Raw genomic sequence first — 17,505 nt, forward strand, 5'->3', positions numbered from 1 at the left:
ACTGAACTTGGAAAATTAAACAGAATTTATCTATATTCCAAGAGGCAGTAATAGTAATAACATCAACATATTTATATGGTGTTACAATTAGTTTGCAAATCACCTTCCTTTCCATTGTAACATTTGAGTCAGGTAAGCCAGGAATTATGTCCTATTCTATGAGACAGGAGAACTGAGACTTCCAGACTTTTTCAAGGTCCCCAAATTATCAGGTGGTAGGTCTAGAGCTTGAGCAAAATCCTTTTGGTTCTAAGTCCAGCTAACAGTGTGACTATTGCTTAACTGATATGTAACACCCTATAGTTACTTTATTCTCTCACAAAGTTTCTAGAAATATCACCTATTTCATTATTAAGACAAATATTGTAATTGTTTTTCATGAGACTAAGGTAGTCCAGCCACTCAACTTCTGATTCATTCTTTTTATTATTTTTTAAAGATTTTATTTATTTATTTGACAGAGAGAGAGAGAGACAGCAAGAGAGGGAACACAAGCAGGGGGAATGGAAGAGGGAGAAGCAGGCTTCCTGCTGAGCAGGGAGCCCGATGTGGGGCTCCATCCCAGGACCCTGGGATCATGACCTGAGTCGAAGGCAGACGCTTAATGACTGAGCCACCCAGGCGCCCCTGATTCATTCTTTTTAAATTTCTTTTCAACTTCTTAGAATGATCCATTCACTTTAGGTATGCTGTCACCAAATGGCAAGAGGATGTCACAGAAAAATTAGGCCAAAGTAAAAGGCGTAAGTTTTCCCTCAGTTTCAACAGTGATTCTAGACTCCAGACACCTGCAACGCCACTCACAATTTATAAGAGAGATCTTCACATTTTAATTAAAAGATTCATTAAAATAGCTAACCTTAAAGAAAAAGCAAAGCCAAAACTTTAGCAAATGTTGAATAAAGTACAAACTTTAAACAAAGCTCTTTACCCAACCCTCTTTTAAAAACCTAAGTGTCTTTCATAATGTATTATATTTTCCAACAACTGTTAGTATAATTACATATAAAACATAGATAACGACTGAGCCACCCAGGCGCCCCCTAAGTGTCTGCCTTCGGCTCAGGTCATGATCCCAGGGTCCTGGGATCAAGCCCCACATTGGGCTCCCTGCTCAGCGGGAAACCTGCTTCTCCCTCTCCCACTCCCCCCTGCTTGTGTTCCCTCTCTCGCTGTCTCTCTCTCTGTCAAATAAATAAAAATCTTTAAAAAAATAATAAAACAGATAGATGCTGAGTAGAATATTAATCTTTAAAATTCACCCTGACTTAACTGTCAAAATACCTAGAGAGGTTTAACCTCAAATGGTTTCAAGCTTTAAAACCTATAATAATTCTTTCAGAAGCAGCCTCCTTTCACTTAATCTTATGTCTGTCCTGGCTCTTCTGAGCCAGTTAAAGGCCCATCTCTTTTCCAGCCTGGATGGTGTTCCATTCTCAACTGATCCTTTCCCTACATAATATTCCCAAAGTCTACTCCTGTCGCTTGCTAAGGTGTTGCTAGCTGGGAGCCAGAAAAGCCGAATTCTCCTCCAACTAGTAGAAGTCACCACTATCCAGGAGTAGAGCTGACCACCCCCACCATTCTAAAAATGGCTTACCTACAGCCACTGCTTTGTTTGTTCGTTAGCAGTAGCCTCTTCGTAGATTATCTTAGCAACATGTACTAAATATGTTCTTCAGAAACTTGAAGGAGAAATTAAAGAAACAACATCCCTCACAATAAAGCAAATAAAAAATAAAGAGGTTTTATAAGCAAGGGCAAAGAATAACTGTTATTCCACAGTTCAACAACAAATTAGATTACAAATTTTAGTTAGGGCCCATATTCAGAAATGAGTCCTACAAAAGATCGTATAAAAATTTAATTATAAATGTCATCTCTAACTTTAGATAAATAAGCTTAACAACCTCCATCCAAATGGGAACTGGCATCATCCTCTGAGAAGCATACAGGATGAGAGCTAAGAGGGGAGTTCTGGGGCCAGACCACCCGGTTCCCAATCCTGGGCCCGCTGCTTATTTGCCTAACTTCTTTGTGCCTCACTTTCCTCATCTGTAAAATGGAAATGATAAATTGTACCTACCCAGAATGGCTACTAAGGAGGTTCAACTAATTAGAACAGACCCTGGCACAAACAGGGTAAAGTACTCAAGAGACGACCACTGCTGCTCCTGATGAGGAGGAGGAGGACCTACCCTTTGTCTAGTGTCTAACTTAACCTCCCAAGTGTCTCAAAACCTGAAAAGCACAGCTGGTTTATTAGCCTAATTGAATCTGTAGTAATTTCACTCAAATTATATTCTAGATGGTTGGAACGGCACATTCCAGTGACTTTTCCCAGCGCGGCCAGAACCAATACGCTACTTTGCAACTAGGTCTGTTCACAAACTGGAGGGTCACGCTGTTACACAGTCATCAACACAGAGATTTCTTTTCTATAGGAACAAGCACATGAAAGCAGACTTCAACAACTGTGTGATTTCACTCTGTGTCAGGAGATGAGATGTTTTACAGAGGTGTGAGGGCTGAGCTGGGTTACAGTGCATAGCCTACCATCCTCATCCATATTCTCGGTCCAAGAGATATGTACTCCATGTGTGCCAGGACTGCACACCACACAAAGTGTGAGGTTACGTGGGAGAAAGTATACAAACAGATCTGCGGATTAGCACTTAGAGAGTACATCTCTGTCTCATTAGCCACAATCACAATAGCTGGCATGGACAAACTCCTGTCCTCCTCTTTCTTCAAAACGCCTTTAATAGAGCTGCAATGACCAGGAAAGGTAACTTGTCTGCAGTCTGAGCTCTTCTCTCTTCCTTGCAAGTTCCTTGTCAGATGTGCTAATAATGAGTCAGAGAGTACCCGAGAGCACCCAGCAGGCAAAGAAATGAAAAGTAAGGATTTATAAAATTAGTTCAAATCACTCAAATTTCTATGTCTAGATATATACTGCTTTTTTAATAAGGTATATGTTTTCCTTGCAACATAAATTTTAATTTCATAGATGCTTTATACATTGATGCTTCAAAATTTGAGAAGGCCAGGGAAGAGCTCACGAATGCTTTAAGAATCCAATAAAAGGGGTGCCTGGGTGGCTCAGTCGTTAGAGTCTGCCTTCAGCTCGGGTCATGATCCCAGGGTCCTGGGATCTAGTCCCGCATCGGGCTCCCTGCTCAGCAGGGAGCCTGCTTCTCCCTCTCCCACTCCCCCTGCTTGTGTTCCCTCTCTTGCTGTCTCTCTCTCTGTGTCAAATAAATAAATAAAATCTTAAAAAAAAAAAAAGAATCCAATAAAAACTACAGACCCTCTCTCTGACCCTTCAAACACCATATAGGCATGTATATCCTGACTCTGCCAATCTCCTAAGGGCCAAGCATGGAGCCCCTTTGAGAGCGTGGGTCCAGCTTATGAATTTCTTTTCAACTGCATTTTGTGCAGATTTCCAAAAGGCAGGGAAGGCAATATAGCTTTAAGTCTCTTTAACACAGCTTCAGTGCCAAATATTTCAAAATCCACAAATATTTAAAGGCAGACAATCTAGAAATTCTCAGAAAAACCCTTATAAGGTCAAATACATCATTCTTCTTTTCAATATGAGAATTTATAGCATACTTATTTTGGCAATTCACCTATTTCATCATTCCATACCTCAGAGAGACAGTTTTTTTTCCTAAATAAAGAGGCATATATTTAGAGGGAGAGGAAAGTGGCAGGTCTTCACACTCCTGAGAGGTACAAGTTGGGGGTCACCGGGTGGGGAGGTGTTAGTGGGAGGGTGGACAGAGCAGAGATGGAGCCAGCCAGCTGCACCTGCTGCTCAAGGAAGAACAATGAAGTATCTCAAAGAGACACCTTATGCCTGGCCAGCAGATGATTGAGACACTGCTCAGAACCGGCCAAAAGACTAGAGCTGAATTTTTTTTAAATCCTTTTAAAACTAAAATGTTATCAAGTTTATTCTTTCTGTGAGCACCCAAAGAACAAAGAGACTCTACTGGACCTATAAATACCAATTAAGGAGAAGAAAGTGTGTGTGGAGGCAGATAGCCTCACAGAAACAATTATGGGTTTATTCAAATAGAAGTGAGTTACAGGGAGAAAAATAGTAATTTGGGGGTGGGGTAGAAGAAGGAAAGAATTGGAAATTTAAAAGAAGTGGCTTTCATTTGGACCTGCGTAGATGTGCTGTGGTACTGTTCACACACATCTTCCCAGAACAAGAGCAGTGCGGGGCTTCTGGAAAAACACTTCGGACAGTGGAAATAACAAGCCATGCTTGTCCAATTACAAGCCAAACACCATAAGTACATCACAGCATTCTTCACATTCTTCCACGTATTGACAAAAAAACACAAACCATTTGTACCTATTCCAGACATGGTTGTTTAAGCTCTTTACACAGTATAATCATTATGAAGACCACAAGGAGACAGCTTCACTTACATGGTTAATGAAGAGACTCTTGCGTTTTTCTCTCACTGTGAAAACAAAAGATGCAACAGATGTTATACACCTGCATGCCAATCCTGGGCAGGTTGGTGAGGACAGGGCCTCTTGTGTCACGGCCTCATCCTTCCACCAACCAACATACCCAATGCTCAATTACCATAGATAAGACTATGTGACCAGCACAAATGCAGATCTGAACTTGAGCAAAACATAATATAATATAATAATAGAGCAAAATATAGACCCACTTAAAGTACGGCACCCTAACAAAACAACTGCAGCTACGATTAACTGAGTGGCAGCAGCTAATAACTAAAAAATCTATTACGTAGTAATTTCATAAAACTTGTATGCATCCATTAATTTAGAATGATTAACCACTAATAAGACTATTTATTTCTAACCCAACCCGACCCATAAAGGTCCACACACTTTGGGTGAAATATAAAAAGATAACAACAATAATACCCGCAACAGCATTAAGATAGAAGACAAATAATGTACATCAGAAGTGTTATTTATCATGGAAACCAAGTACGCTACAGGTTGCGTGCTAATGAATAAAACCAGGTTTCTGTCTAGGAGTCTTTACGGAGGAGCATCTTGGAGCACCCTCTCCCTCAGTAAGGCTGGTAAAACTCACAATAAAAAATACTGCCCTGTCTAAAAGATCATTCCTCCTACTACTGTCTGTGCATCGTGGCTCAGCCTTCCCTACACCAGACCTTAGTGTTTCCCAAAACAGGGGTCCTTAGCCCCAAAGATGTAGAAGGGTGCCAGGGAACACACAGGATTACTGAAATAACCTAATATCATTGAGTTTTGCCTCTTTTTTCCTGAACACTTACTTTTGAGGGTACATATTAGTCAGCTGACACGTTTATTGAGTAGGGCACTGTAGAGGATATGAAGAATAGGTTTCCTTCAAGGAGATGACACCTCGGTCCCCAGGAATCAATAATGCTACCTAATGTATATTTGTACCCTAAACATACAAACAGCATACAAATCCAGCTCATCTGAGGGAGGAGGACTTTTTTTCTTGGCAGTCCATGACCCAAGGCGGATTCACTAGTTTTCAAAAGCCCTCCAGCTCATCTGACTGAGGGACTGGGGAAATGTTTTCCTATGTTTACATTCTGTTCTTCAATTCACAAGGAAACATTTCACTTTTCCTTAGAAGTCTTATCATCTCTGGAACGCCATCCCTCTTCCTGTCTCAACGATGTTTGGGATACAAAGCAAAAACCAGCCTGAGGATACTGCTGAGACAAGGTGCCTATACCTGGCCATCAGATGGATTCATCTGCAGGCCACTGGCATGCACTGCACACGGACTGTGAGGCAGCCTGGCCATGCTGGAGGCCAGACCAGCACCCTCGGAGCTCAAATGCACATACAACAGCAGCAGACTCTGTCTGCTATCCACACTGTGGAGGCTGCATGGTTTCTTTTGACCTAATTCCAAATAAGCATCATCCACATGTGAACCACAACAAAAGAAAAATGAGGGTCTGGCAGAAGCACTGGGTTTTAATTTCTTGGCATACATACTTTGTGTGCGTGCATGTATTCTGTGCACGTGTGTGTGCACATGTGCATGTTTTCCTTAAATTAATTCAATACTAAATTATTACGCATCTATTCAAGGTTGCTCTACCACATGGGGGTATGATGACATTTCTATGGTGGTTTCCCATTGCCTGAAGGGATCTGGAAACACTTTCTACATAGGCAGTAGACCTGAGAGGGTTAACAAATTCCATAGGTGACAGTCCTTCCTAGGGCATCCCAGAAATAGGTTTGTGCAGAGGCTTTGTGTCTCCCAATTCTGGGAACTGCCTCCAAGGTCACCTTAATGCCCTGTATCACCCAGGCTCCAACAGATAAAAGATATCCATGCCTCAAGGAATATTAGAGCTCCTTATATATGGGCACTATTGAAAAAATTAAGCATTATTCAAAAATAGAAGGAGAGGGTTGAAAATCATAATCTTCAATAGTACAGGCTGAAAGTTTTAACAAGAAAGTTTATAACAAAAGAAAAACAAACAAAACCACACAAAAAAAGTAGGAATACTGTAAAAGTGTATACTATTCTTGTACATCTCCTATAAAACTAAATCTCAGGGAAGAATCAGGCCATTTCCATGGAGCCCAACTGGTTCCAATTAGAATAGTAAAAAACAAAATTCACTAAGACATTATAAAATACTTAAGGATAAGGTATCCAAATCTATTACAGAATATCTTAGGCACTCACTGTTTTTATACAAGTGATACCTATACCTTATCCTATTTCACTCAGAGCAACTGGGCCTGCTGAATCTAATCCGAAACCTGGGTTCACGGGATTATTTTGTATTCTCTATTATTGTGTGATGCCACTCCTAAGAGGGCCTTTGCAAAATCAAGTCTACATAGTATCTGAAAGGCTCTTCCACACGTATATCCCTATGACTGACTTCCTTGTGGAGTGTCTCCTGAATCCCCAAACCAACTGCCAGTCCCTATACAAACAAAAATAATTCCCAATATCCATGCTGATACTAGGTGACCCTGACCATTACTGTCTGCATCCAGGTAGATATCCATTCCTAACTGGGCGAATTCTCTCTCCTGAGAATCTGGAGATGCTAGTACATCACTGCTAGCACCTCATCTGAAGGTATGGGGTGGGTGGGTTGAAGTGCGTCTCCTTCTGTTCAGAAAAGAGTTAACATAGAAGGTCTGACTGCCATCCCTGAAATGGCCTGTTTGCAAGAGAGGCCCTAAGCTGGTGTCTGGGAATATGGATTTGGGGAGGGTTCCTACCATTCCCTAACCAATAAAAGTGGCTCACTGTGCTTACATTGTGCAAACAATACAGTTTATGCTAAACACCTGCTTTCCTCCTGGGAGTCTAGAATTTTGTTACACACTGGCAGAGGCTGCCTGCTTAACCAGTCCTCAGTGAAAATCCTGGGCTCTGGGTCTCTAAGGAGCTTCCCTGACGGGGCTGTCGCTGGGGAAACCTAGTGAATCCTGCGTGACTCTACTTGGAGAGGACTCTTGGAAGCCTGTGCCTGGTTTCCTCTGGACTTCGCCCATGCACCTTTTCCTTGTATTAATTTTGCTTTGTATATGTTCTTTGTAAAAAGCCATAGCCATGAACATAACTATATCTTGAGGGCTATGACTCCTCCTACTGAATCACCAGAACGGGGGTGGGGGGGGGTCATCTTGAGGATCTCCAACACAGCTGCCATGCAGAGAAGAACGGAGGGCAGGAGGGGGATGAGGAGAAGGTAGGTGCTTCCTTATTCCTAATGGCTTTTAGTCCTTATTCCAATGACTTGTAAGGTTTCTCAGATACCGTGGTGCCCTTACAATTAATTATTCCTTTTCCCCTAAGCTAGTAGGAACAGGATTAAGACACTACCAGAGGAGAAAAAATAGTAAATGAAATCTCTTACACTGGTATCACCAAAAAAGATGAATTCTATTGCTTAAATCTAAATCTGTCTTTAAAATAAATTTGAAACTACTGAGGCCATTATCAGCTCTGAAATTCAAATGGCTTTTAGCCATTTTGTTTTATGTAATGACATAAGCAATATGCCAATTCATTTCTGATATTATCTTTAATCATTTTTAGACCTGAGTATTTTGGGTTACTAATAACATATCAATCAAATTTCTCTGCAGTTTTCAGAGTTTCTATGTAACTGAGTATCTATTATAATAGTCAGATTTTGAGAAAACAGACAATAAATTGACGTGGATCAGGCGCCTGGGTGGCTCAGTCATTGAGCATCTGCCTTCAGCTCAGGTCATGATCCCAGGGTCCTGGGATCAAGCCCTGCATCGGGTTCCCTGCTCAGCAGGAAGCCTGTTTCTCCCTCTCCCACTCCCCCTGCCTGTGTTCCCTCTTTTGCTGTGTCTCTCTCTGTCAAATAAATAAATAAAATCTTCTTTAAAAAATTAAATAAATAAATAAATAAATAAATAAAATTGATGTGGATCATACATCTCACTTTCCTGGAAAAGGAATAATCGCTCTCTCCTTTGATCCCATCCATGATGGTTTGGTAAGAGAATTTTTAATTGGCTATTGAAATAAGTCCATAATGACTTAAAGAGAAAATGTATTTGAGGCTTCAAAAATAAGCCATCTAGGGGCGCCTGGGTGGCTCAGTCGTTAAGTGTCTGCCTTCGACTCAGGTCATGATCCCAGGGTCCTAGGATCGAGCCCCGCATCGGGCTCCCTGCTCAGCGGGGAGCCTGCTTCTCCCTCTCCCACTCCCTCTGCTTGTGTTCCCTCTCTCGCTGTGTCTCTCTCTGTCAAATAAATAAATAAAATCTTTAAAAAAAAATACAAATAAGCCATCTAAAATCAACAAAAACACTACTGTTAGCATTAAGTCTTCTCCAGATAAAATGAGAAAATGGCAGCGTTTGCCATCTGAGAAACAAAACTTCACTTAGGTTGCCACGTGACATTCCCTTGTCACAATGTCATAGAAGCAAAATTTCTTTACTTTTAAAAATACAACTTTCTAATTACTGAGGATTTGTTAACAATCTAAATGCAATTACAGCTAACCTCTTCTACAGACAGGCATTTAAAAAATTATCTTGGTTTCCCCCGTTCCATCTCTAAAATAGATCTTCCAATGGCAGGGGTCAGCCACTATTTGACACAAAATGGGAGGACTAAATAAGTCCTAAAATAGGTAATCCAACATTCTTCCTTTGAAAATGAGGCAAGGCGTGACCAGACGGGGGAAGACCGGGGATGGCTTGCCGGGTTTCCCAGACTCCGTCCTCTGCACTAGCCTCCCTCCCTCCGAGGGCAGTGTCGCTGCTGCCTGGAACCTGCATGAAATGGGCTCCAATTGACAACAGATAATTAGGATCCGATATGAACAGAGCTAAGCTGTTCCACAAAGAAAAACTACTTAGCTTATTAATTACTCTGGATGCGAAGGACTGGCAGGCCATTCAAGTGGGAGGCCTTGACAACAATATAAAGAATTCCAGAATTTTGTTTTGAGTGATTGCTGGAATAGCACAGTCAATCGGAACCACTAAAATCTGGTTCAAAAGAAAAGGTTTTCTTTTCCCGTCCTTTCTTTTTTCCTGTGGGTGAGCACAGATCAGGCTTTAAACAATCAAGAGATTGTTATTAACTTTTCTTATAATACGTTTGAGATTTCCACACAATTTCCACAGTTTTCAATAATTCAGTGAATTCAATCATTCACTTAATTCAAAACACAACCACTGAGTCCCATTAGGGAACACAGCTCAAAGGCAAATGCAAAGATATTCTGAGGTCCCAGCCTGTCTAAGCTAGTAGCTTCACAGGGCTGTAAGTCCTGAACACCAGTGACTGGGACACAGGTTTGTACAGTGTAGGAACACACTCACCCCACACCTCCGGGCCCTGTACTAGGTGTCCCGATGAGGTCACTACCCCACAAGGCACCTCTCCTGCACTGTTGCTGACTACAAACATCAACAAGGGAAGCTTCTCCCAAGGACTCCAGCCCACTCTGAATTGTCCTGGACCTGCACATATTTCTTAAATTTGGGCACAGAGGAAGGGGATATTCTGAACATTCAAAGTGAAATCTAAATAAGCAAAGCAGATGAAACAAAAATGAAAAAGATAAGAAAAACTGCAAAGACGTCTAGGGCAGATCAGTCATGGAGAGCAGAAGATTCCAGAGAACAGAGTAGGTAGCAGAAGTAGGTACAGGTATATGGAGAAAACCATTCAAAGATCAAGTGTCCATCTAATAAACTGCCAACTAACCTCAGAAGTTTTCTGTTTACCCTGGAGAATACCTAGGGCCAAAAGATTTACTCAGAAGCACAGAAACCTAAATAAAGTGGAGTCTTTTAGAACTTTGCTGATTATAAGAGAAATGCATGCTTACTATAAAAAACACTGGAAAATACTAAGCAGTATAAAAAAAAAGATACAAATAAAATTTAAATAAGGAAAATACAGAGAAACATAAAGAAAAAATATATAATCCAACAACCCAGAGATAACTTATTATTTTAGTGTGTATCCTCTCAAGGGGAGTCTTTTCTCTATGTATACGTACACAGATGTGTTATATGCACTTCTGCATTTTAATATATTTAGATATAAACGTGCAAATATACATGTGCACATATCCGAGCACACCAACAGAAATGCTGCCCATTTTTCTGTTGGTATGTTAGCAGTGTCTCTGGTTGTATAACAATTCTTTAATATATAAGGGCATTAATCCTTTGTCATATATATTACAGTATTTTTCCCATTTGATGGTTTAATTTTTAGGATGCATTTTGACGTAAGTTTTCATTTTTAGGCAATTTCTCCTATTGGTCTTATAAGCTTACATGTCCCCTTCCCCATCCTGAGACTAATATTCACTCATACTGTTTCTAGATATTTAAAATTATGTTCATCACAGTTAACCTCCAACTAGTTGACCCACCAGAAACCCATTCTGGCACAGGGTGGCAAGGTTATCACTTAATTTTTTAAGGTGAGATTCAAAGTGCTCTCTGTACTTTCAGAAAGGACTGCTATCAAATCTTGGTTCCTACCATTTCAGATCTGACCTCTTCCTGGTTTGCTTCCAAGATGTGTGGAAGTAACTCTTAAATGAGAGGGTTGATCTATCTGTATCAAGAAACATGGACAGAAAAAGATGGGTCTAGGCACAGCAGAGCCCAGAGACCACCCTTTCCTCTTCTACTGGTAGTCATCACGTCTCCTCCCAGTCGGACCCAGGGTTCAGTGTGAAGTGCTGCAGTCGGCATAAAGAAGGACCCATGTCTAAGAGACCGAGGTCATGGAAGAACCTCAATCCAGGTGAGCAAACGAGTACCTACACTCCAGAATAAGGACTGCCCTTACTGAGAGCCTCTGCTGTCTTAGATTCTGTGCCCAGAGCTCTGACACAGATGTGTTACATGCACTGACATAGTTGGTGTTCCTGACAATGTCACAAGGAGGCACTAACTCTAGTCTACTGCGGTTCAGGAAGACCATACGGATCAGATGCACAGAATCATACAGACAGTGATGGATGTAGGCTTCCAGCTCCAGCAGGTTGATTCCAGAAGGTTGTGCTTTAATACATGACCATCTTCAGGAAATCTTTCCAAGGCATTACTTGTTCTTACATGGTGACTGACAGACTTATTAATGAAATTCAGTTGATATCTAGATATCGCAGAGGAGCTGACTACAAACATCAACAAGGGAAGCTGTGAAGAGTACAGAAAGGGGGATTCCTGGAGAAGCTGCAGTGTGGGGATGCTCTAGACCGAGTACTGCCCTCGGTGTCTTTTCACCTCCTCCTCCTGCAGCGGCGGCGGCGGCGGCGGCGGCGGCGGCGGCAGCGGCAGCGGCAGCAGCACTTAGCAGCGGCAACTTGAGGCTGCACCCCGGGCCAGCCCCCCAGGGTGGTGCTCAACTGAGACGGGGGCTCAGCGCCCCAAGGGGCTGCCCCTCCAAGAGCAGAGGCAGCAAGAGGACGCGTGTGTCTTGCACAGATCCACGCGGGGAGAGCAGTGGGGCCGGAGACCGGCACCACCTTCTGGTCCTCCAGCCCATTGTAAATCAAAAACAAACTCGGGGGGGCGGAGCAAGATGGCGGAGGAGTAGGAGACCTGGATTTCGTCTCCTCTCAGGAATTCAGCTGGATAGGGATCAAACCATTCTGAACACCTACAAACTCAACAGGAGATCGAAGAAAAGAAGAGCAACAACTCTCTCATCATAAAAGCGACCACTTTCTGGAAGGTTTTTTCTGATTTGTTTAGAGTATATTTTCTGGGGACGTTGTTACTCTGCTAGCATTTTGTTCTCTCATTAATCTATTCTCCTCTGCACAAAATGACAAGACGGAAAAAATCACCTCAACAAAAAGAACAAGAGGTAGTACCGACTGCCAGGGACCTACTCAATATGGACATTAGTACAATGTCAGATCTAGAGTTCAGAATCATCACTTTAAAGATACTAGCTGGGCTTGAAAAAAATATGGAAGTTATTAGAGAAACCCTTTCTGGAGAAGTAAAAGAACTAAAATCCAACCAAGTAGAAATCAAAAAGGCTATTAATGAGGTGCAATCAAAAATGGGGGCGCTAACTGCTAGAATAAATGAGGCAGAAGAGAGAATCAGTAATATAGAAGACCAAATGATGGAAAATAAAGAAGCTGAAAAAAGAGAGATAAACAACTACTGGATCACGAGGGCAGAATTCGAGAGATAAGCGATACCATAAGACGAAACAACATTAGAATAATTGGGATCCCAGAAGAAGAAGAAAGAGAGAGAGGGGCAGAAGGTATAATGGAGCAAATTATAGCAGAGAACTTCCCTAATTTGGGGAAGGAAACAGGCATCAAAATCCAGGAAGCACAGAGAACCCTTCTCAAAATCAATAAAAATAGGTCAACACCCCGACATCTAATAGTAAAACTTACGAGTCTCATAGACAAAGAGAAAATCCTGAAAGCAGCTCGGGAGAAGAGATATGTAACCTACAAGGGTAGAAACATTAGATTGGCAACAGACCTATCCACAGAGACCTGGCAGGCCAGAAAGGACTGGCAGGATATATTCAGAGCACTAAACGAGAAAAATATGCAGCCAAGAATACTATATCCAGCTAGGCTGTCATTGAAAATTGAAGGAGAGATAAAAAGCTTCCAGGACAAACAAAAACTAAAGGAATTTGCAAACACAAAACCAGCCCTACAGGAAATCTTGAAAGGAGTCCTCTAAGCAAAGAGAGACCCCAAAAGCAACATAGACCAGAAAGGAACACAGACAATATACGGTAACAGTCACCTTACAGGCAATACAATGGCACTAAATTCCTATCTTTCAATAGTTACCCTGAATGTAAATGGGCTCAATGCCCCAATCAAAAGACACAGGCTATCAGACTGGATTAAAAAACAAGACCCATCGATATGCTGTCTGCAAGAGACTCATTTTCGACCCAAAGACAGCCCCAGATTGAAAGTGAGGGGGTGGAAAACCATTTACCATGCTAATGGACACCAAAAGAAAGCTGGGGTGGCAATCCTTATATCAGACAAATTAGATTTTAAACCAAAGACTGTAATAAGAGATGAGAAAGGACACTATATCATACTTAAAGGATCTATCCAACAAGAAGATCTAACAATTGTAAATATCTATGCCCCTAACATGGGAGCAGCCAATTATATAAGCCAATTAATAACAAAAGCAAAGAAACACATCGACAACAATACAATAATAATGGGGGACTTTAACACCCCCCTCACTGAAATGGACAGATCGTCTAAGCAAAAGATCAACAAGGAAATAAAGACTTTAAATGACACACTGGACCAAATGGACTTTACAGACATATTCAGAACATTCCACCCCAAAGCAACAGAATACACATTCTTCTCTAGTGCCCATGGAACATTCTCCAGAATAGATCACATCCTAGGTCATAAATCAGGTCTCAACCGGTACCAAAAGATTGGAATCATTCCCTGCCTATTTTCAGACCACAATGCTTTGAAACTAGAGCTCAATCACAAGACAAAAGTCAGAAAGAACTCAAATACATGGAGGCTAAAGAGCATCCTACTAAAGAACGAATGGGTCAACCAGGAAATTAAAGAAGAATTAAAAAAATACATGGAAACCAATGAAAATGAAAACACAACTATTCAAAATCTTTGGGATGCAGCAAAGGCAGTCCTAAGAGGAAAGTATATAGCAATACAAGCCTTTCTCAAGAAGCAAGAAAGGTCTCAAGTATACAACCTAACCCTACACCTAAAGGAGCTGGAGAAAGAACAGCAAATAAAGCCTAAACCCAGCAGGAGAAGAGAAATAATCAAGATCAGAGCAGAAATCAATGAAATAGAAACTAAAAGAACAGTAGAACAGATGAACGAAACTAGGAGCTGGTTCTTTGAAAGAATTAACAAGATTGATAAACCCCTGGCCAGACTTATCAAAAAGAGAAGAGAAATGACCCACATCAACAAAATCATGAATGAAAGAGGAGAGATCACAACCAACACCAAAGAAATACAAACAATTATAAGAACATATTATGAGCAACTCTATGCCAGCAAATTAAATAACCTGGAAGAAATGGATGCATTTCTAGAGATGTACCAACTACCAAAACTGAACCAGGATGAAATAGAAAACCTGAACAGACCTATAACCACTAAGGAAATTGAAGCAGTCATCAAAAATCTCCCAAAAAACAAAAGCCCAGGGCCAGATGGCTTCCCAGGGGAATTCTACCAAACATTTCAAGAAGAATTAATGCCTATTCTTCTGAAACTGTTCCAAAAAATAGAAATGGAAGGAAAACTTCCCAACTCATTTTATGAGGCCAGCATTACCTTGATCCCAAAACCAGACAAAGACCCCATCAAAAAGGAGAATTACAGACCAATATCCCTGATGAACATGGATGCAAAAATTCTCACCAAAATACTAGCCAATAGGATCCAACAGTACATTAAAAGGATTATTCACCATGACCAAGTGGGATTTATCCCTGGGCTGCAAGGTTGGTTCAACATCCGCAAATCAATCAATGTGATACAATACATTAACAAAAGAAAGAACAAGAATCATATGATCCTCTCAATAGATGCAGAAAAAGCATTTGACAAAGTACAGCATCCTTTCTTGATCAAAACTCTTCAGAGTATAGGCATAGAGGGTACATACCTCAATATCATAAAAGCCATCTATGAAAAACCTACAGCGAATATCATTCTCAATGGGGAAAAACTGAGAGCTTTCCCCCTAAGGTCAGGAACGCGGCAGGGATGTCCACTATCACCACTGCTATTCAACATAGTATTGGAAGTCCTAGCCACAGCAATCAGACAACAAAAAGAAATCAAAGGCATCCAAATTGGCAAGGAAGAAGTCAAACTCTCACTCTTTGCAGATGATATGATACTTTATGTGGAAAACCCAAAAGACTCCACCCCAAAACTGCTAGAACTCATACAGGAATTCAGTCAAGTGGCAGGATATAAAATCAATGCACAGAAGTCAGTGGCATTCCTATACACCAACAACAAGACAGAAGAAAGAGAAATTAAGGAGTCGATCCCATTTACAATTGCACCCAAAACCATAAGATACCTAGGAATAAATCTAACCAAAGAGACAAAGGATCTGTACTCAGAAAACTATAAAATACTCATGAAAGAAATTGAGGAAGACACAAAGAAATGGAAAAATGTTCCATGCTCATGGATTGGAAGAACAAATATTGTGAAGATGTCAATGCTACCTAGAGCAATCTACACATATTTTCAAAGAAATGGAACAAATAATCCTAAAATTTGTATGGAACCAGAAAAGACCCCGCATAGCCAGAGGAATGTTGAAAAAGAAAAGCAAAGCCGGCGGCATCACAATTCCGGACTTCCAGCTCTATTACAAAGCTGTCATCATCAAGACAGCATGGTACTGGCACAAAAACAGACACATAGATCAATGGAACAGAATAGAGAGCCCAGAAATGGACCCTCAACTCTATGGTCAACTCATCTTTGACAAAGCAGGAAAGAATGTCCAATGGAACAAAGACAGTCTCTTCAACAAATGGTGTTGGGAAAATTGGATAGCCACATGCAGAAGAATGAAACTGGACCATTTCCTTACACCACACACAAAAATAGACTCCAAATGGTTGAAAGACCTCAATGTGAGACAGGAGTCCATCAAAATCCTAAAGGAGAACACAGGCAGCAACCTCTTTGACCTCAGCCGAAGCAACTTCTTCCTAGAAACATCGCCAAAGGCAAGGGAGGCAAGGGCAAAAATGAACTATTGGGACTTCATCAAGATAAAAAGCTTTTGCAAAGCAAAGGAAACAGTCAACAAAACCAAAAGACAACCAACAGAATGGGAGAAGATATTTGCAAATGACATATCAGATAAAGGGCTAGTATCCAAAATCTATGAAGAACTTATCAAACTCAACACCCAAAGAACAAATAATCCAATGAAGAAATGGGCAGAAGACATGAAAAGACATTTTTCCAAAGAAGACATCCAAATGGCCAACAGACACATGAAAAAGTGCTCAGTATCGCTCGGCATCAGGGAAATCCAAATCAAAACCTCAATGAGATACCACCTCACACCTGTCAGAATGGCTAAAATTAACAAGTCAGGAAATGACAGATGTTGGCGGGGATGCGGAGAAAGGGGAACCCTCCTACACTGTTGGTGGGAATGCAAGCTGGTGCAGCCACTCTGGAAAACTGTATGGAGGTTCCTCAAAAAGTTGAAAATAGAGCTACCATATGATCCAGCAATTGCACTATTGGGTATTTACCCCAAAGATACAAAAGTAGGGATCCGAAGGGGTACGTGCACCCCGATGTTTATAGCAGCAATGTCCACAATAGCCAAACTGTGGAAAGAGCCAAGATGTCCATCGACAGATGAATGGATAAAGAAGATGTGGTATATATATACAATGGAATATTATGCAGCCATCAAAAGGAACGAGATCTTGCCATTTGCAACGACGTGGATGGAACTGGAGGGTATTATGTTGAGTGAAATAAGTCAAACACAGAAAGACATGTATCATATGATCTCACTGATATGAGGAATTCTTAATCTCAGGAAACAAACTGAGGGTTGCTGGAGTGGGGGGTGGGGTGGGAAGGATGGGGTGACTGGGTGATAGACACTGGGGAGGGTATGTGCTCTGGTAAGCGCTGTGAATTTTGCAAGACTGTTGAATCTCAGATCTGTACCTCTGAAACAAATAATGCAATATATGTTAAGAAAAAAAAAAAAAGAAGAAGAAGGTAGCGGGAGGGGAAGAATGAAGCGGGGGAAATCGGAGGGGTAGACGAACCATGAGAGACGATGGACTCTGAAAAACAAACAGGGTTCTAGAGGGGAGGGGGGTGGGAGGATGGGTTAGCCTGGTGGTGGGTACTGAGGAGGGCACGTTCTGCATGGAGCACTGGGTGTTATGCACAAACAATGAATCATGGAACA

General features: G+C 41.3%; 1 protein-coding gene across 2 annotated transcripts in view; it reads right to left on the bottom strand.

Moving 5' to 3' along the window:
- The window catches only part of CCNY (cyclin Y), a 231,517-nt gene that overhangs the window by 52,629 nt on the left and 161,383 nt on the right, over positions 1 to 17,505 (bottom strand). Inside the window, exons 3-4 of one of the 2 annotated variants that reach the window (XM_044915488.1) lie at positions 9,181 to 9,236; positions 4,450 to 4,484 (exon numbers count right to left, since the gene is read on the bottom strand). In XM_044915488.1, coding sequence (XP_044771423.1) covers positions 4,450 to 4,484; positions 9,181 to 9,236 — 91 coding nt within the window. The remainder of the gene's footprint in view (positions 1 to 4,449; positions 4,485 to 9,180; positions 9,237 to 17,505) is intronic. The other variant, XM_044915487.1, reaches the window with a different exon arrangement.

This window comes from Neomonachus schauinslandi, chromosome 5 (assembly GCF_002201575.2).
Source record: "Neomonachus schauinslandi chromosome 5, ASM220157v2, whole genome shotgun sequence".
In the NCBI taxonomy this organism is placed as follows: Eukaryota; Metazoa; Chordata; class Mammalia; order Carnivora; family Phocidae; genus Neomonachus; species Neomonachus schauinslandi.